General features: G+C 58.6%; 2 protein-coding genes across 10 annotated transcripts in view; both read right to left on the bottom strand.

Moving 5' to 3' along the window:
• Positions 1 to 12,022, bottom strand: part of PNPLA6 (patatin like phospholipase domain containing 6) — a 31,874-nt gene extending 19,852 nt beyond the window's left edge. For 7 of the 8 annotated variants that reach the window (XM_059732465.1, XM_059732469.1, XM_059732466.1 and 4 more), the window contains exons 1-8: positions 11,937 to 12,022; positions 8,019 to 8,100; positions 4,258 to 4,309; positions 3,684 to 3,752; positions 2,944 to 3,031; positions 2,391 to 2,473; positions 1,368 to 1,465; positions 928 to 1,068 (exon numbers count right to left, since the gene is read on the bottom strand). In XM_059732465.1, coding sequence (XP_059588448.1) covers positions 928 to 1,068; positions 1,368 to 1,465; positions 2,391 to 2,473; positions 2,944 to 3,031; positions 3,684 to 3,752; positions 4,258 to 4,309; positions 8,019 to 8,092 — 605 coding nt within the window. In that variant the 5' untranslated portion in view covers positions 8,093 to 8,100; positions 11,937 to 12,022. The remainder of the gene's footprint in view (positions 1 to 927; positions 1,069 to 1,367; positions 1,466 to 2,390; positions 2,474 to 2,943; positions 3,032 to 3,683; positions 3,753 to 4,257; positions 4,310 to 8,018; positions 8,101 to 11,936) is intronic. The other variant, XM_059732468.1, reaches the window with a different exon arrangement.
• Positions 12,023 to 13,351: 1,329 nt separating this feature from the next.
• Positions 13,352 to 19,882, bottom strand: part of MCOLN1 (mucolipin TRP cation channel 1) — a 24,173-nt gene continuing 17,642 nt past the window's right edge. For both annotated transcript variants that reach the window (XM_059732477.1, XM_006259482.4), the window contains one exon: positions 13,352 to 19,667. In XM_059732477.1, the coding sequence (XP_059588460.1) occupies positions 19,631 to 19,667 (37 nt within the window). In that variant the 3' untranslated portion in view covers positions 13,352 to 19,630. The remainder of the gene's footprint in view (positions 19,668 to 19,882) is intronic.

Genomic DNA, 19,882 nt, shown 5'->3' with positions numbered 1-19,882 from the left:
CAACACAGATAGAAAACTTGGCCTGAGCCAGGAGGAGGCTGACCAGGAGGTCCCAGGCTTTGGTGGGGTCACAGATGTAGGAGGCATCTCAAGACCCAACCCTGAGGAGCCCCCAGGCCACTGCCAGCTGAAGCCATGGACAGAGCAGGCCTGTAGAAGGCAGGCAACCCCTGACCTGGGGCCTGCAGAGATACCACAGTGCAGCCTCCACCTAGCTTCCCCACTCAGGCAGCCAGCTCACTCAGGGATCAGCATTTCAGCTCTCAGGTCCCAAACTCCCTGCTTTCTGGAGAACGCCCTCTGGTGACAGACCTGACTCCAGACCTGTACAGACCCCTACGGAAAAGCTCTCCTCGGCCCCTGTCTGGAGCTTGCATCTGTAGCTGGGGGCCCCAGGCCTCCCTGAGGAGTGCAGCACCCAGCAGGGAGGTGGCAATGCTGCTGGTGCTCCCTATACCCCAATCAGGGGCTTAGCTTACCGCAAACCTCCTACCCCCAGAGCCCACTGTGCTGCTTCTGGAAGCAAGTACCGGGGGGGGGGGGGGGGGGCAGGGGTTGGAAGATACAGATACAGCCACAACCACAGCCCCTCACCCCCAGCAACACCACCCATCAGGGAGCCTGCACCTGACCCTGAACAGCAGCCAGCAAGCTAGACAGAGTGGCTGGTACTGGGACGGGCACCCACACTCTACACTGTCAGATCCCAGTGCCCACTCCCACTCAACAGGCTCCAACCCCCTCAAGCTGCAGCAATGGGCATGAGGCAACAGTGCCATCTGCTGCTGCACCTGTGCCCCCAATCCAGGTGCTCTGGGGAATCCCAGCAAGTCTCCCATCCATACTTGGCACTGGCTAGACTCCATGTAGCTGGGGAGACAGGCTGGGCTCCCAGCATGGATTGGGGTCCCTGCCTGAGACACTCACCGGACATTCTTCAGCATGTAGAGCACCTCAGAGGGCAGGTGGGAGTTAGCCACATCAAACTCAGTCAGGTCAGCCTCCAGCACTGAGGGTGGAGGCTCCTTCAGCTGCAGTGTAGGCAGCTCTTTCTTGATGCGCAGGAATCTAGATTCAGGAGTGGGTGGGGGAGCAGGATGGGCTGGAGGCCAAGAGCCCACAGTGTACCAAAGGGCAGAAGCCCAAGGGCCCAGGCCAGCCCTCTCCCCAGCACAGAGGGCCACAGCAGCACATCTCACCTGTCTGGGTCATGCCAGAGCCCCTCCACAGCTCCTCTGCCAGCTGCAGCCTCCTCTCAGCAGCTGGGCTGGGCCCTGGGGTGTCACTCTCCCCCTCCCCAGCCCCCACAACCTGCAGCCAAGCCAATGCTGACCACCTCATATGCCAAGGGCAAAGGGAGCTCTTACTTCTTGGCAATGTTCAGCATCTTCAGCTTCTTCTTCATGCGGGGCCGGGACGTGCTAGAGATAGTCGTATCCACGAGGGACGAGGTGGACTGGGACACCTGCCCAGAGAGGCCAGGGTGAACCATGATGACTGGGACCTCATGACAGTCCCTGCCTAGTGCCAGGCCCTGAGCAGAAGCCAGAGCAGCTGCCCCTTCCCATTGTGACCCCCGTCCTCTCTCCAGAGCAGCAGGCAGTACAGCAAAGGGGGAGGCGGGATCTGTGGACTCCTTCCAAGGACCACACAGGAAGGCGCTCTGCTCACATCTGGGGCTGTGGAGCCCATGTCATCCTCTCCTGCTACTGGCCCGCCCACTGCTGCTACTGACTTGGGCTGCAGAGCCGCACTTTCCTGCTGCTCCCAGTCTGTGCCACTTTGGCTTGTTCCAACCAGCTCCAGGGAGATCCCCCTGCAGCCAGGCCCGCCCAATGCCCCCAGCCTGGATCTGAGCCAGCCCTACCCCAGCCCATTGCTTGGCAGGCTGCCCTCCCCTGGACCAGAGGCCTAGATGGGTGCCAGCTGCCAGCTAGCCAGGTTCCCAGGCATGCAGGACAGAGGGCTGCACTCCATACCAGCCAGCTGTTCCCAGCAATGCCCTGCCATAACCATGAAAGCAGGACCCAGCCCTGGAGCTGCAGGCCCCAGGTATCCCACCACCTGCTTCAGTCATGAAACGACACAAGGGAGCAGCAGCCATGAGCAGAAGATACTAGGCCCTGGCAGGGTGAGGGGCTGGATACTAGCACCCAGCACCATAGTCACACCTCAGAGCTCAGGGCCTGTGTGCAGTGCCAGTGTCTGTTCAGCCAGGAAGGCAGCCACAAGACACTACAGGCTGGGCAGCAGGAGACAGTGCCAAGGCCATGACCCTTGGACAGGGCACAAGGCAGTGCACCCAGAGACATCAGCCACGTGGAATGGTCATCAGGGTGAGGTCAAGGGCAAAGGGAAGCAAGTGGAGAGTCCCCATTTCCCTCTGGTACCTTGCGCATTATCTTGCGCCCATAGAAGAGCATCTTGTCCCGTTTGCGGAATCGGTACTTGGGTGTCTCCTGAGCTGGAACCTCTAGAGAGAGCAGGGACACAAGGGGTTAATGGTGCTGGGAGCCAGGATGCAGTGGGCTCCCTCTTGCAAGGGGCAGATCCTGCCCCACCCCAGCCTGCTGCTCCCTGCCCAAGGAGGAGAGGCAAAGGTCAAGAGATGAAGCACAGCAGCTTCATCTACTCTCCCAGCCTAGGGCCCTGCCCACCCCACCCCACCCCACTCCAAGGACTCCAGGAGCTCCATGCCCTTCCCAGTCAATCCCAGGTCCCTCCTGCTGGGGAAACTGAGTCACAGCAAACCAAAAGGCCTGGCCCCAGAGCAGGCAGCCGGGTACAGGGGGAGAACCCTGGAATACTGACTGCCAACCCTCACACTAACCAATAAGCCCATGGACTGCCCAGGCAGGAGTTGATACCCCCCACCCAACACTCACTGGAGAGGCTATCAAGAGCACCATGCTGGGGCTGCCCCAGTGCTCAGGTGGCACTTACTCTTGAGGCGCAGCCGGCGAACCAGTACAAGGAACAAGGTGGCGATAAGCAACACAGACAGGCTGACCCCAATCATGACCCCCAGCACCTGCAGGAAGAGAGATGCTGAAGATGGGACCACAGCTGTTAGATAGCAGGACAGGGCAGAGCTGATGAAAAATGCCAGGACTCTGCCTATGGGCACTGCTCCCAGGCTGGGAGCAGGGACCTGCACAGGCCACGCTCCCACAGCACCAGGCAGAGGCTACACACAGAGCAGGGCACCAGCTGCTTGCCCAGTCCCACACTTGGTACCACCCCCCCAGCTCCTCCCCAGAGGGGCTGGAGTGGGCACAGCCCCAGACAGCTGGGAGAACCTCAAAACGAAATCCCCTCCCAGCCCCAGGGCCCAGCTGCACCCTGTGCATGACCTGGAGCCCCAGCGCCAGCCTCTGGCACCACCAGCACTGGAGAGACACAGGGGCTAGGCACTGGGCCTCAGAGACAATTCCCTGGGAGGAGGGGGCCCAAAACCTCCAGGAGGAACTCAGACCAGGCTGCAACAGAAGGAAGATCAGTGCCCACCTGGAGCTCCCCCAGAACAGTCCCACCAGCCTTGCAGCTCTGCTCTGCTGGGAGAAGACAACCCTTGGACGACCCCCTGCCTGGCTCTACGTGCCCCCAGTGAGAGGCTCATGGGGCTCTGGCTGCCACATTGACCCCTGGTCCTGGGTCCTGCTAGCTGCCCCGTCCCCACTCACCATGCTGGTCTGCAACTGGTCCTCCACAAGGTACCTGATGCTGGGCAGCATGGCTGTCAGGGCCGTGTCCTGTGGGGAAGAACAGAGCAGGCCTGAGCACCCCAGGCAGGGCCGGCACCGCCTACAAGGCCTGTAGCCCCCAGACTCTTCCACTCCAAGCCTCCCATCACCTGCCACCCTTCCCAGGGTGTTCCCTCCCCCATCTTGCTGGGCTGCCATGCAGCACAAGGAGGGACTGCTACCCCCTGCTGGTGCACAGACCCCTCTGGACTCCTCCAGCAGTGCTCGACCCAGCCACTGTCTGGATCAGACACAGGCACAGCCAGCCCCTGCCTGACTGGAGGAGGGGTGTCTCCTGACCAGGCCACAATGAGATGCAATGGGCCAAACACTTGCTGGGAGAACTGTGCTTTTGAGGAGACAACCAGGAAGCCCCGGGGAGGGGAGAAGGGGGGGGGGGGGAGTGGCAGGGTCCTGCTAGCCAACGCACCCTCCCCCCACCCCGCAAGACAGGCTGCTGGTAGGTCGTCTCCATGCAAGGAGAGGCTGTAGGAGCTGGGTATGTCCAACTTACAGAAGAGATGCTTAAGAGGGGACATGATAGCAGTCTGCAAATACCCGAGGGGCTGCCAGAAAGAGAAGGGAAAGCACTTTTTCTCTTGCTGCAGAAGAGGACATGGACCAATAAACTGAAGTCACAGCAAAGTAAATTTAGATTGGATATCAGGAAAAACTTCTTCACTGTTAGAGCAGGGAGGCAGTGGAACAGACACCCAAGGAAGCTGTGGACTCCCTGTCACTGGAGATGTTCAAGAAGAGGTTGGGCAGGCACTGCTTGGAGATGCTCTAGGCACAGCTATGCCCAGGTTCTACAGTGGGGTTTCCCAGCCTTCTGGGCTTTGCTGATTGCCACATGGGGCTGGTTACCACATGGAACTTCCCCTCCCTTGCTGCTATGTGCGTTAGAGTTTTTCTTAAGCCTTCCTCAGAAGCGTTGGGTATTGGCTGCAGTTCAGGCTGGGGGTTGCGACTAGGCTGTGCCTCTGCGCCTGCTGCAACTTGAACCCAGAGGCTCCTGGCTAGAGGGTCTTGCCCCTTTGCTCGGGGCCAGACCAATGCCATCTTTGGGGCCAGGAAGGAATTTTACAGCCTGCTTAGATTGATATGGACTGGGAGAGCAGGGGTTGAGGGGTTGTCTTCTATAGCAAAGGGTGTAGCCTCTTCCTGGGATCTCTTGAGCATATATTAACAAGCCTCACAGTAGCAGAATATTGGCCACTGTTGTCTCCATTTTCCTTGTGGCAGGTCTGGATGCTGCGCTTTGTGGTTGTGCAGCAGTGCTGACTATGTAGTTTTAGTAGCAGATTATACAAGGATTTGCTTAGGATGGGGCTGGTCCTGCCTCAGGCAGGGAGATGGACTAGATGCAACCCCCACCGGTCCCTTCCAATCCTACTCCTCCAGGATCTCCTGGGCCCTTCTTGGAGGCCATGTGCAGCAAGAAGGGCCCTTCCAGGTCAGAGCACAGCCCCTGTTGTCATAGCCAGCACATCCCACCCCTCAGCAAGAGAGGCAGACAGCCTGGGGGTTTAGCATGTAAGCCCTGCTTGAGGGGCCACGAATGAAGGCTGTGCCAGAACACACCTGCTCCGATGGGCACAGATCTGCCTCCAGCATCCAGCTTGAACCTCCTCCTGGGCCATTCACCCCATAAATCCTGTGCAAGCACAGCCCCTGCACAGACACAGTAGCCTAGCCCTCTCACACCTTGCTGTGCACAGCTAGACAAGCCCAGTTTTGCTCCTTGACTCCAACAGGTTCTCCATTTCCCTGTCCACCCCCATGGCCCTTCTCCATCCCTGCACCAGTTTGGCAACTCACTGGAGACTTGTAAAATGACACTGACACATCCCTAGAAGCGCCTTCCTTAACATGCCCTGGAGTTGCATTGGTCAGGTGGAGCCTGCCTGCTACCCCTGTGGTTTGCTCCTCCCCTACATGTTCCACTGCTGAGCTCCCAGAGGCTCCCCCCTGCCTCCCCCAAAAAGCACAGCTGCACTCCTGGAACCACTGGATCTCACCCCATTCCTTCTACATTGGTCCAAGGTTACTCAGCCCTGCTTGTGAGATATTCAGATGCTCTTCCTAACCACGCCTCAGGTGCTGTATTTCACTGGCACACAAGCTGCTTGAGCCAAGACACTGGGCTCCCAGACTGACCCTCAAAGAGCTTCAGCACCACACGCCCCTGCCCATCAGCTAGTGCCAGACCCACCTGATGCCTCTCCTACTGCCCCCACCAGGTCTGGCCACCTCCCCCGGGGCCCTGCCCTGACAGCCAGAGAGAGGAAGCAAGAGAGGTTGCTGTCTGAGAACAATCGGGGAAAGCTGGGTACCATCTCTGCTGAACCTGCTGCCTTCCACCCCTTCCTTGCAATAGCTTTCTACACAGGGTCTGCTCTAGACCTCACAATATTGAGGCTCAATGAGTAGCCCTGTAGTTACCAGGTTGCTTTTCCCTCCAAGCCCGGCTGTTCACCAGCCTATCGGGAGTACCTGCTCTGGGCCCTTTCAAAAGGCAGGAGATGTGACCCCCAAGCTGAGTGCACTAAGCTCTATGTTTTTACTTGCCTTTAGGACTGGCTGTTCCCACACAAGCACCCCCACTCCCATGAATGCTGCACCCCTCCAGCCAGCCATGCTGCCCCCACAGCAGTCAGGCAGGGTATCAACATTTGGGGTCAGGGCTACACCTGGACAAGTGTCACCAACCCCCGCCTCTCCATCCTTGGCAAAGTCTTTGAAAAAATTATTAAGGCTCACATTTGTGAGAGCCCGGCAGGACAAATTATGCTGAGGGGAAACCAGCACGGGTTCATAGCAGGCAGATCGTGCCTGACCAATCTAGTCTCTTTTTATGACCAGGTTACGAAACGCCTGGACACAGGAGGAGGGGTGGATGTCGTATACTTAGACTTCAGGAAGGCCTTCGATACGGTATCCCACCCCATGCTGATGAACAAGTTAAGAGGCTGTGACTTGGATGACTACACAGTCCGGTGGGTGGCAAATTGGCTGGAGGGTCGCACCCAGAGAGTCATGGTGGATGGGTCGGCTTCGACCTGGAAGGGTGTGGGCAGTGGGGTCCTGCAGGGCTTGGTCCTTGGACCGATACTCTTTAATGTCTTCATCAGCGACTTGGACAAGGGAGTGAAGTGTACTCTGTCCAAGTTTGCAGATGACAAAGCTATGGAGAGAAGTGGACACGCTGGAGGGCAGGGAACAGCTGCAAGCAGACCTGGACAGGATGGACAAATGGGCAGAAAATAACAGAATGCAATTCAACAAGGAGAAATGCAAAGTGCTGCACCTAGGGAGGAAAAATGTCCAGCACACCTACTGCCTAGGAAATGACCTGCTTGGTGGCACGGAAGCGGAAAGGGATCTTGGAGTCCTAGTGGACTCCAAGATGAACGCGAGTCGACAGTGTGACGAAGCCATCAGAAAAGCCAATGGCACTTTATCGTGCATCAGCAGATGCATGACGAATAGATCCAAGGAGGTGATATTTCCCCTCTATCGGGCGCTGGTCAGACCGCAGTTGGAGTACTGTGTGCAATTCTGGGTGCCGCAATTCAAGAGGGATGCGGATAACCTGGAGAGGGTCCAGAGAAGGGCCACTCGTATGGTTAAGGGCCTGCAGACCAAGCCCTACGAGGAGAGACTAGAGAAACTGGACCTTTTCAGCCTCCGCAAGAGAAGGTTGAGAGGCGACCTTGTGGCTGCCTATAAGTTCATCACGGGGGCACAGAAGGGAATTGGTGGTTTATTCACCAAGGCGCCCCAGGGGGTTACAAGAAATAATGGCCACAAGCTAGCAGAGAGCGGATTTAGATTGGACATTAGGAAGAACTTCTTCACAGTTCGAGTGGCCAGGGTCTGGAACGGGCTCCCAAGGGAGGTGGTGCTCTCCCCTACCCTGGGGGTCTTCAAGAGGAGGTTAAATAAGCATCTAGCTGGGGTCATCTAGACCCGGCACTCTTTCCTGCCTATGCAGGGGGTCAGACTCGATCTATTGAGGTCCCTTCTGGCCCTAACATCTATGAATCTCCTAGAAACCCTGCCTCTTCATCCTCCATTTGTCAGTGGCAGCACAGCCTTCTGCTTAATGTTTGAATGCCCTGGCAGCCCTCACATGATGCCCCTGCTCAGCTGGCCTATCCTGGCAGGTTGTGGGGGGTCCAGCATGGGTGAAATCAGGCAACCAGCTCGCCCTAGTGATTGCAGGATCACAAAGTACCCCCTGCCCTCCCCGCCCTTGCTGGCAGTACCTACCTCCTGCTCCTCCTGGGGCTCCGATTCACTCTGCCCCATGTCTGCTGCCAGCCCCACTGGCAGTCCCAGCCCATAGAGGAGCCTGTAGACAAGCAGAGATGGTCACAGCAGCCACAAGGGACCCCAGAACAGCTCCTAGACCCACAACATCAAGGAACAACCTCTGCTCCACCCCCTCCCACAGTGCCATCCCAAGGCATCAACTGTCCTTTTCCAATCCCAGACCCCAGCAGGTCCAGGCCTGGGCCCCACCCACCAGCCTGCCCCGGGTCCCACCAGGGCAGGCTAACTCCACTGCCCCTTGTCCACTCCTCCCTAGGCACAGATCACAGGTTCCTGCTGCCCAGGCCACAGTTACCGTGACCTCAACCTCCAGCCTGTGCACAGACCAGGAAAGAGCAACCCTGGCAGGCACAGGAGGGAAGGCTGTAGACAGACAGACTGACAGCACAGGGCTCATCCCCTCCACCAAGGAGGCAGGCACTAATTGCCCCGGTAAGTTCCTACTGCACAGCCTCCCTCTGGCTGCTGGTGTTCATGGCTGCCATGTCCACACACCCTTGGGCATCAGGCCAGCCCTGCCAAGCACCCACAACTAGCCTCATGGACCATAGCAAGCACCAGACACTCACTGAGCTGATGTGCCATGCATGGCCCAGGCATGCAGCAAAGCCGGACAGAGCCAGGAGAGTGCCATGTCCTGCCCACACCAGGAGGCCAGGGGCCAAGCTACAAGGCAGGGCAGGGGCAGCTCTGATGCGTTACCAGGATAATGGGGCTCCAGGCCCTGAACGCAGGGCCCAGGTGCCCAGCCGGCATGCCCCCTGTGCATACCCCAGTGGCTGGAATCTAGCTGCCCCCAGCACCCCCACCAAGGCCAAAGCCTCAGGAAGAGGAAGCAGCTACCACCGTCAATGACTGTTGGATGCCAAAAGCACTGCACACCCCAGGCAGGACAGGTCCAGGCCAAGAACAAGCAGCTAAAACCCTGGTGCTCCCCAGAACTGCAGTGCCTGCTTCACCTTGTACCAGAGGGTTTTATGCCTGCAAAGGGGGAGCTATCCCCACCCCCACCACATCCCACTGGATTATGCAACCCAGCTCAGCCCAGAGTACTTCCTCTTGGGCCTCAAGGAGGGGAAGTTGAGCAGAGCTGCAACCTGGCTGCAGGCACCGTCAGCTCTGTGCAGGGCGATGATACACCGCTCACACTTCTTGCCTGCTTTGTCAAGGCAGCACCTGTGCCCCAAGGTGCCCAATTCTGAAAAGGCACTGTGCCAACAGCAGAGCAGGGATCTCCAGAGCTTGTGGCTGGGCTCTGCCCCTCCTGTTCAGCACAGTGTTAGCCCTGCTCCTAGTAAATAGCTCCAAAGTCTCCTGTAGCTCCAGCCCCACTCCCCATGGGGCACTACATAGCTCTGCCCTCAGTACACAGCTGGGAAGCAGCCCACACTACCCAGGCCCACCTGGACCAGGGATTCCTGCCCACCAGGTCCCCTGAAACTGCAAGGAGTTTCCAGGATGCCATTCCTGCTGGGCTGGTGAGACAGGTGACCTCTGTTCCTGAAGCCACAGGCAGGTGCAGCTGAGCTGTGGCGCACAGGGTGGGAGAAGGCTGTTGGACAAACCCACCTGGTCAAGTACCCTATGTTGCTCAGAATGATCAGCTGGTCCCCACCAGTACTCTCTGCTCCTCCAGGCTGACAGCCCTCACCCCAGCAGTGCACCGCTGCTCTGCCCTTTCAACTGGCTTCCCTCTAGGCAGATGGCATGGAAGCAGTCACAAGAACTGAGAGAAGAGCCCTGGTGCCTCCGTTAGCCAGTGGGCAGGTAGGAACCTGCAGGCTTGCAGGCCTGCTCCAAGCCCAGAGACAGCCAGGGGGCTGGGTGAATGAACAGCCACGTGCTCCACCCTGATGCAGGGCCTGGCTGCTCTCCTGTGCCCAAGGGACAAAGGGCCCTGAATACACAGGGCACAGCCTGGTGCTGACACAGAGCAGAAGTCAGGATGGCACAATAGCTTTCTGCCCTGAGGCCAGCTCCTGCATTGGGACCCACAGAGCAACAAGGGGAGGGGGACTCTGATCAGTCTGTTCCAGTTACACCCCAAGAAAGAGGTGACACCCCCAGCTGGGAGTAAGGCAGAGACAGGACCCAGCCTTCTGACACTACTGGGGCTTTCCAAGGAGGTGTTCCCAGGGGAGCTCCATCCCAGCAGGAAGCTGCACTCAGGGACACAGAAGCCAGAGATGCTCCCAAGATCCCCCAACTCCAGGAGCTGGGGCTATCAGGAGTCAGGCCCCTCAGCTGCATCCAGAGCAGCAAGTCTGTTTTCAGGTGTCCAGGCAAGTCCTGCCTGGAAGATTCCCTGTCAAGAGACAAGGGCACAGGGGGCACGGCCCACACCTCAGCCCTGGGATAAGCGCTGTCCAGGCTCATACCTTCAGCAGCAGGTTCAGATCCAAACCAATGTCCTTGGGAGACCCCAAGGGCTTGGGACCTGGAAGAGCACTCTCCTAGCACAAGACCTGCTCCACCACACATTGCACTTGGTCTGACCCACTGCCCCCCCAGTGAGTTGGCACCAGCTCCTCCAAGGACATTGCAAACCCTGTAGGGAGCAGAGCTGGGGCCACTGCCCAGCCCACAACAGTGCTACGGGCAGCACCCACAACAGCCTTGGGTTGACAAGACACTTCTCTCTAGCCCCAGTACAAGGCGACTGTGGACACTTGGAGTTCCTGTGCCAGGAGCAGGCTGGACAAGCACCTGAGGTCTGAAAGTGAACGTCATCCCGAGACAGACCCAGGCAGGACTAGCTCAGGGGCTCCCATGTTACCTGTGAACCCCAAACATCTGCTACGTCCGTCACAGAGACGGCAACCAGAAAGAGGGCCAGCATCCATCATCGCCTGGAGGAAGCAGGAGCCAGTCACAGACAAAGAACAGAAAGCAAGCGGCCCCACCAGCCCTCCAGCTGAACCCAGGTCAGGCCCAGCCCAGCTGGCGCTCGGCAGAACAGGCAGCAGGCTTTGGGGCTGGGGCAAGTGGCACGGCCCCTTGGGAGCTGGCATCACCAGGGGTGCTAGGTCAGATGCCAGCACTTGAGCTTCAGGCAGAGGCAGCAGCTATGTCACCAGCAAAGACTAGGAGCTCTTGCCAGGCAGGGCTGACATACTGCTAAGTGCGGGCAGGCCGAGCCCAGGCCACCACACCTGAGTGCTCATGATGCGCTGGGCCAAGGGCACCTAGCTCGGCACGGCACCTTTCCTTCCCCTGCAGCAAGGCTGGCAGGGCTCCAGCGCTGGGCTCAGCACTGCCAGGCTCCACCGCTCACGGCCCTCCACAGCAGGGGCCCTGCAGCCCTCGCCCGCCTGCCCCCGACCACAAGGCGATGCACAGCAGCGACCTCAAGCCAAGCAACACGGCCAGGGCGCGGGACAGGGAGGCTGCTGCCTGCGCAGTCCAGTAGCCCCGTGGCTACATCAACGCCTCTGCAGCCCAGCCCGTCCCGCACGTGCCAGCCTGGGCCCTGCTGCTTAGCTCTCCGCGCCGCGCTCGGCCCCCACCCCCGGACCCGGGCGGGGCGGGGTCTGCAGCCCCCTGGCAGGGCACAGCTGCTGCGCGCGGGCTTCGCTGGCACCTGCCTCCCAGCCCAAAGGATGCAGGGAGCGAGCACCAGGGCCTCCCGCCTGCCGCACGGACCCGAGGCCCGGGGGCTGCGGGAGCAGGGGCCGCCCCCCTGCAGCCTGGGTGCCCGGCTCCGGCTCCGGCTCCCGCCCGCCAGGGCCAGGCTGCCCCGCCCCGCCCCGCCCCGGGCACTGGGGATGGAGCGGGCCGGGCCCTGCCCCGCGGGCTCCCGCCGCAGCAGGCCGGGGCGGGCAGAGGGGAACCGAGCCGCGCCCTGCCCGCACTCACCGCGGCGCCGCCCGGCTCAGCCCGGCCGCCGGGGCAGGTACGGACGCGACCGCTGCAGCTGGGTCATGGTCCCTTTAAGCCCTGCCCCCGCCCCTCCGGCCCCGCCCCTCTCCTGGCGGCCCAGCCCGGTCGCGTCACCCGGAGCGCGACGGAATCCGGCGGCCATCTTGGGAGGGCCCAAGGCGGCGGGCGAAAGCAAGGAGAGCCATCTTGGGAGTGGCACAGGCGCGGCGCCAGGCGGCACTGCGCGATGACATTATAAGAACGCGACAGCTTGTGCTCGGCCGCCATGCTAGGAGAAGCAGGGGAGGCAGCGGGGGCAGCCCCTCCCCCAGCATGGCCCGATCCCCGCGCGTGCCGGCGGAGGGGGTGGTCCCAGCCGTGCCCCACCTGGTGCCAGGGACCGGGCTCAGGCACCCAAGGGACACGCCCTGACCCTGTGTGGGAACCCTGGGCCTGGACCTCCAAGCCCTTGGACCCCCGGGCCAGGGCCTGTTCTCGCGTCGCACTCCACGTCCCATCCTCGCACCCGCCAGAGGCAACCTGGGGCGGCCTCCCTCCCGCTCCGCCGCTCCCCCCCCCCCCCCGTGTCTGTCTAACCAGTGCGCTCACCCCCTGCCCAGCACTTGGGGCAGACGGGATGGTTTCTCCGGGGGTCACATGTAGCTGGAGGGCCCGATCTGGTCCTCCCGCGCCCATCTGGCTGGGGGGGGGGCAGCCCAGCTGCACCCCAACCCCATGGAGGGGGAAGGGGGTTAATGCAATCCAGGTCCAGCTGCCGCAAGGGGAGCAGTGTTTCCCACCCTCAATGTGCTTTTAGGAATCTGGGCGGGGAGGTGACTATATTAACTGCCCCCACTCCCCTACTGCAAGATTTCCCAACCCCTGCCATGGCTCCATGGGCTGAAACTGGCTGGCCGGCTGGAGGTTGAGCACCCCTGGTCTAAACTCTTCATTCCACGTGTGTCAACAGCCCTCTCTTTTGGCTGTGGTAATGCCGCCAGCCTTTCTCCTGCAATTCTGCTGCCTGTAGCTGCTCCTGGCCCCGTAGCTCCTGTTTCACAGCCCTGCAGTGTTTTTGACTCATCCCAATGAAATGGTATTTGTTTTTGTTTCAGTCTTAAACTGAATCATCCAGCCTTAGGCCCCTAGCAAATCAGTAAAGCTTCTAGTTTCCTTGTGTCTGGAGAAAAATAGACACTGTGTTACATGTGATGATGCACCTCACCCTCTGCATGTCCCTTTTCAAAATCTTACGTCTGCCCATGCCCCTGCCTCCACCTCGCTCATGCCAGCCAGACCTGGGGAGAGCAAAAGGGGGGTGCAGACCAAACCACCTCTACACTGAAGCCAAAGCACTGGCAGTGTTGTACCCCACCTCCCCCCATGCCGCAGCCCAGAGACTCCACCAGCTCTCCAGGAAAGCATGACACATTTACTGGTTCCAGTTATCATCCGCATATTAAAAAGACATCAGTATTACACACATAGGCCATACAGTATTAGTGTTACCCCGCCCAGAGGGACTGTGCAGCAGTCCAGTCTTAACAGGACCACAGCCACAGGTGATGGCAGCAGGAGGCACCACAGGGCATGTCAAGTGGCGGGGAGGTGGGGCTTGTGTCGCATCAACAGGTGCCAGAGCCTGGGAGTCATGGCCACGCTGTGGGGGAGCTTGCTTCTGCTGTCTGGTCCAGGCCCCCACAGAGGCAGGTGGTTGTGAAGTGAGAGGCAATAGGCACCAAAGAGCTGACGGAAGCAGCCATGCTGGATGTGTCATGATGGGCTCAGTCCCGTTCAAGTCGGACTCACTCTGGTACAGCCTTCCCCACCTCTGAGCAGGGGCTGCTGTGGGGAGGGGTCTCTCTGTCCCGCTGCTGGCTGAGCTTTTTTGGACGGATGCTTCCAGCCTTTTCTCCACTAACTGAGAGCCAGGCTGCATTAAAGGGAATGTTTCGAGTGCTGTGAGACTTGCACGGATGATGCCCCAGGATGATGCCTCGCTGCCAAGCCCAGTGGGACAGAGGCAGGGAAGGTGAGAGCAGGGAGGACCAACAGACACTGTGTGCAAGCCCTCACTGTTAGCCTCGTGTGGCCTTGCCAGAGAAGAGCTGAGCACAGCCATGCTTGGGACAGCGACCATGGGCAGTGCTGGGGGGGCCCATGGGGCTGGCACAGGAACATCATTGTGGCAGTCCTGGGCACGTGGTGAGGAGATTCTGGGTCTGTCTCACAAGGTTAGGGGGCTGCTGAGCAGAGTGCAGAGCAGCAGCCAAGCCATGATTTGGCTGCAGAGAGGGAGTTTGGCATGGGAGCCCTGCTGTCAGAGGGCAGAGCATCCCTGGAGCTACAAAGGGCCCTGAGGCAAGGGATAGAGATACCCTCCCCAGCTTGGCAAAGACAGAGGGCAGGCAAAGCTGTTCCCAGAGGTGGGGGGGATGGAGAGAAGGGAACGCTATGCAACAATGCAGAGCTGTTCCTGCTCCCCAGAGGGAACAGCTGCTTGTTACAAAACATGCCCTTGACTTGCCCTGCCTGGCGCCTGGAAGACGCAGCCCATCCAAAGCAAAGTAAACAGCCCCAGTGCCAGGGTCCCCGTTTCCCCCCCCCCCCGGCAAGTAAACAGTCCCAGCCCCCACCACCTGGCCTTGTGCACCCTGGGCATGGCCCAGCCACGGGCCCCTCCTTCAGTGAAGAGTAGCACTGCAAGGGGGATTTTGGTTTAAGGCAGTGATTCTCAGCCAGGGAACCCTGAGAACCTTTCAAGGGTGGTGCAGGGTGCCACGCAGTGTGAGCACCGTTACATGTTAAGATAAACCCAGGGATCTCAAAGAGGAATCTGGAGCATTAAAAACCTTCTGGCCCGCTGTGCCTGTCTGAGTTGCTTGCCACAAAATTGCTCTAGTGTTTTTCTGTAGGTAAAAAAATGAAGTACAAACTAAAGAGTTGGCATTTTCCAAGTGGGCCTTGGAGCTATTAACAGCGCGTGGGGGGGCACAACAGCAACGGGAGCACAGTGGCGGTAAGCGTGGAGCTCCCACAGACATCACCGGCACTGTGGGGGGGGGGAGGGGTGGCATGCACCAACCAGGGCCAGCGGCAATCGCGGACCGCCTGCAGATGCCACCAGCAGTGTCAGCAATGTGGTGGTGAGAGGCAACCACCTGCAGGCACCGCCAACACTGTCAGCAGCGCCATTTTGTAGGAGGTGCACTGCCACACTCAGGGGGTACATGTGCACCCATGCGCCCCCTACACGTTGCCCCTGCTTGAGGCTAAGGAAGGGTGATTCAAGTCTGAAAAGGTTGAGAACCACTGGTTTAACCTCCTCTCCCATCAACCACCAGCAGTTGAGAGTCCTGCCCTACTTCAGTCATGCCCCACCATTGAGATTCATAGATGCTACGGTCGGAAGACACCTCAACAGATCGTCAAGTCCTCTTTCCTGCCTGGGCAGGAAAGAGAGCTGGGCCAGATGCCCCCAGCCAGGTGCCTATCCAGCCTTCTCTTAAAGACCCCCAAGGTGGGAAAGAGCACCACCTCCCTTGGGAGCCCAGTCCAAATTTTGGCCACCCTTACTGTGAATGAATTTTTCCTGATATCTAGCCCAAATCTGCTCTGTCAGTTTGTGACCCATTGCTCCTTGTGTGACTCTACTTGCCACAGGGGCGATGTGTAGGGGTGCACGTAGGTGCACATGCACCGCCTGAGCGTGGCGGTGCACCACCTACAAAAAGGCACCTCCCCATGCCTGCAGTGTGAGGCTGTGGCAGCCAGGCCTGAACTCACATCATCCAGCAAAGCTTCCAGGAAAGGGCAGAGCTCTACAAGGTGTTGGCAAGCCCAGAGGAGCCCCATACCCCCACTATGGCAGAGGTGGCTAGAAGGGAAACCTGCTTGAGGCTGCAGCCCTTCCTGATGGAGCTGCCCAGGCAGAACACTGGGGATGCTGTGTCCCACATTAGGGCAGGAGAAAGAAACCGCCTTGGGAACAGGAGCTGGAAGCCAGGGCACCCTCACATCCCACCCCCAGGACACTACCTCCTCCCTGCATCAGTGTACCAAGGCAGGAGGAGCCATCTCATCTGGCCCCCTACAACTGGTTCAATGCTGCTGAAGAACTGGGCCCCAGTCAACAAACCTCACTGCAGAGTTTGCGCCTTTCTAGTCTGAGTTTGTCCAGCCTCAAATGCCTGCCCCTGGGTCTGGTTTCAGCCAGGTGAGAGAAAGCTGGGGGTTGTTCTGGGAACCCCAATGCAGAGAAGAGGCAGCCACAGGGGAGAGGGAAGGCCTGTAGTGGTGACCCGGTGAGAGGAGCGGGGGGACGCTGCCACCAGACATGGTGGGAGTGAGGATGGGGGAAGCAGAGGGCAACCAAGACTGCATCCCAGGGCAGGGAAATGGGGCAATGCTAAAGAAGAAAACAGGGCCCTGCAGCTGTGCAACCCAGGGGAGCCAGCCCCTGGTGGGATCTAAACAGACCCATAGGGAGGGGAGCAGGGACCCCCAAAACTGGACAAGTGTGGGCTCTGCCACTGGCAGTGCCCCTTTCCAAGCATACCTTTCCAGAGCCAGTCTGGGAGCATGCCTAGAACTGTGGCTGGTCACAGCAGCAATCTCTAAACTCACCTGATTCAAGAAACATTAAAGTGCCAAGGTGCCCAAGAGGACACAGAAGGGGTGGGGGGCAGAGTCTCAAAGTGGGACTTTGTGGCCAGGCTGCAGGACCAAGGACTTTAGAAGCCTTCCCTGCTTGTCCGTTCAGGGGCAGGGCTCACCTGGGTACCAGAGGTATGGCACCCAGGGGGCTCTGGATGTGGTGGCAGAAGCCTCGAGCAGACACGACTCACTGGGTCCAACTGAACAGGCATCTGCCAACCCCTTGCAAGACCCTGCAGCTGCCAGGGGAAGTGTGCTTCAACGCTGCCATACATCTCAAGGTCCCAGCAGAAGCAAGGAAAAGCAAGGGGGCTTTTTAAGGCCTCTGAAGCTTTTCAAACCCCAGAGGCAGCAGAAGGGACTGAGCCAGGCCCTCACTCTGTGCAGGACCTGCTCAGGCAAACCATACCTGGAATAAGCTTCAACATGAACCCAGCCTGTCCAAATGCAGGGGACGACACTGCTCAGTATCCCAGGCAGTGCCAGCACAGCTGCAGGGAAGAGAATTGATATGTGAGGTGAAGGCATATTTATACCCAGCATCGGTGTTGATTTAGTAAAGGATCACTTCAAGAGGCTAGACACCTTCAAGTTAGCTGGCCCGGACATATTACACCCTAGAGTACTCAAGGAGTTGGCAGGTGTCATACCCCAACCATTGGCAAAAATATTTGAAAATTCGTGGCCCTCAGGTGAAGTACCTGAAGACTGGAAGAAGGCTAATGTGGTACCCATCTTCAAGAAAGGGCAGAAAGTTGATCCCGGGAATTACAGGCCAATCAGCTTGACCTCAATCCCCGGTAAGATTCCGGAGAAAATTATCAAGGAGACCCTTCTGGATAAGCTGGCTGAAGGCAACATCCTGGGGGACAGCCAGCACAGGTTTGTCGTGGGTAGGTCTTGCCTGACCAATCTCATCTCCTTCTATGACCAGGTGACATATCATCCGGACAAGGGAGAAGAGATTGACATCATATATCTGGACTTTAAAAAAGCTTTTGATCTCGTGTCCCATGACCTCCTCATGGAAAAATTAACCAACTGTGACCTTGGCTTCACCACAGTCCAATGGCTGGGTAATTGGCTCCGAGGTCGGACCTAGAGAGTAGTGGTCGATGGTAGCGAATCATCATGGTGCTCCGTGACCAGTGGCATTCCCCAAGGCTCTGTCCTTGGACTGGTTCTCTTTAACGTCTTTATCAACAATGTGGACATTGGTGTCAGAAGCACACTGGCTATGTTCACTGATGACACTAAACTTTGGGGCATAGTGTCCACACCAAAAGACAGGCTAGTGATCCAGGCTGACCTGGATAAACTTAGTAAGTAGGCGGATACAAACTTGATGATATTCAATATAGATAAATGTAAGGTACTCCACCTTGGGAGAAAAAAACGGCAGCATGCTTATAGGTTTAGCAGTGCTACGCTTGCTAGCACCACGGCTGAAAGAGACTTGGGGGTCATGATTGACCACAAGATGAACATAAGCCACCAACGCGATGTCGCAGCTGGCAAAGCAAACAATACTTTGGCTTGCGTCCACAGATGCTTCTCAAGTAAATCTCAGGATGTCATCCTCCTACCATACTCAGCCTTGGTGAGGCCACAGCTGGAGTACTGCATCCAATTCTGGGCTCCACAATTCAAGGATGTTGAGAAGCTTGAGAGAGTCCAGAAGAGAACCACACGCATGATCAAAGAACAAAAGAATAGGCCTTATGAAGAGAGGCTGAGCCATGGGGCTTTTCAGCCTGGAAAAGTGCAGGCTCAGGGGGCACCTGGTGGCTGCTTATAAGTATATAAGGGGTGTACATCAGGATCTGGGAGAGCGCCTGTTCGCCAGAGTGCCCCAAGGGAAAACAAGGACCAATGGTCATAAACTCCTCCAAGACCATTTTAGGCTGGACATAAGGAAAAATTTCTTTACTGTCCGAGCCCCCAAGAACTGGAATAGACTCCCTCCAGAGGTGGTGCAGGCACCTACTCAGGACTCATTCAAGAAGCGTTTGGATGCTTATCTCGCTGGGATCCTTTGACCCCAGCTGACTTCCTGCCCCTGCGGCAGGGGGCTGGACTTGATGATCTTCGAGATCCCTTCCAGCCCTAACGTCTATGAAATCTATGTGAGGAGAAGCCAGCAACAGCACGAAGGGGACATGCCCAGAACACAACTGCTGAGATGGTCCCAGGTCCTCCCAGGAGAATTGGTCAGATGAGGGGAGCAGCAGTGTTCCCCCAGCCCCTACAGAGATGCAGTGAGCTCTGGACCTGAAGGAATCTCCTGATACCACAGGGCAGGGCAAGGCTCCTCCCTCTCTGGACCAGAAGGAACAGGGGCAGGAAAGGAGAGAGGAGGGCAAGCAACTGAGGAGCAGGCCATGTGCTGCCCCACAGCCCCCACAGAGCAGGGACAGGGGAGCTGCATGTCCTGTAGGTACTGCTAAGGCAAGAAGTCTCTGAGGACAGGAGCTATGGGGCACCCAAAGTGGGATATGGGCATGGCCAAGCACCCAGTGACCCACTCTCAGCAGGCCCCTGGCTCGGGTCGCGGGGGGAGCTCTCTCTCAGCAGTAAGGGGTGGGGGTGGATGCTGTTTCCAGTGCTGGGGACACACTAGCCTCCCTGCCAAGCTCTGTCCTCAGCTGGCCTGAGTGGGGCCCTCAGCCTCTCCCCTCCATTCTGCCCCAAGGACCATGCAGCCTGGTGAGAACCAGTCACACAGAACTAGCGGGTGCTCCAAAGCCATGGCAGCTCCCACTGCAAGGCCCATAGGTCCAGGGTTCACTCTGCAGAAAGAGGCTGGCCTCGCCTCTGTAAGGGGCACACACCACTCAGGGTCAGCCTAGCCCACTCTTGCCATGGGTCACTGGTATCCAGCAGGAGGAATGGCTATCGGGCACGGGAAGAGGGGCCTGGGTGGCAGCGGGGCAGCTCCATCCCCAGACCAGGCCGTCCAGACAGGCCCCTACACTGGCACAGGTCCCCAGCAGTGCAGCTCCATGGGGTGCGCGAGTCTCCCACGGCAGCGAGGCTCAGTTCACCAGCAGTGCATTCTCTTCCAGTGGGGCCCTGCAGAGGGGTGAGGGAAACCATGAGCTCCTCCCAACCATGGAAACACCCCTCACTCCAATGCCCATGGGCACACCATTGGCAGAGCAGGAACCAGGACCAGCTTTTCTGCAGGCACCACATCCCTGGGCACTGGTGGTTGCTGTTTATCCCCACATCTGGGGCTCACTCCTACCCAAACTCCTGTGCTGGGGACCTCTTCTCCCTCCCCACGT

The sequence above is a fragment of the Alligator mississippiensis genome, chromosome 8 (assembly GCF_030867095.1).
Source record: "Alligator mississippiensis isolate rAllMis1 chromosome 8, rAllMis1, whole genome shotgun sequence".
NCBI lineage: Eukaryota > Metazoa > Chordata > Crocodylia > Alligatoridae > Alligator > Alligator mississippiensis.
This window is presented reverse-complemented; position numbering and strand designations above follow the sequence as displayed.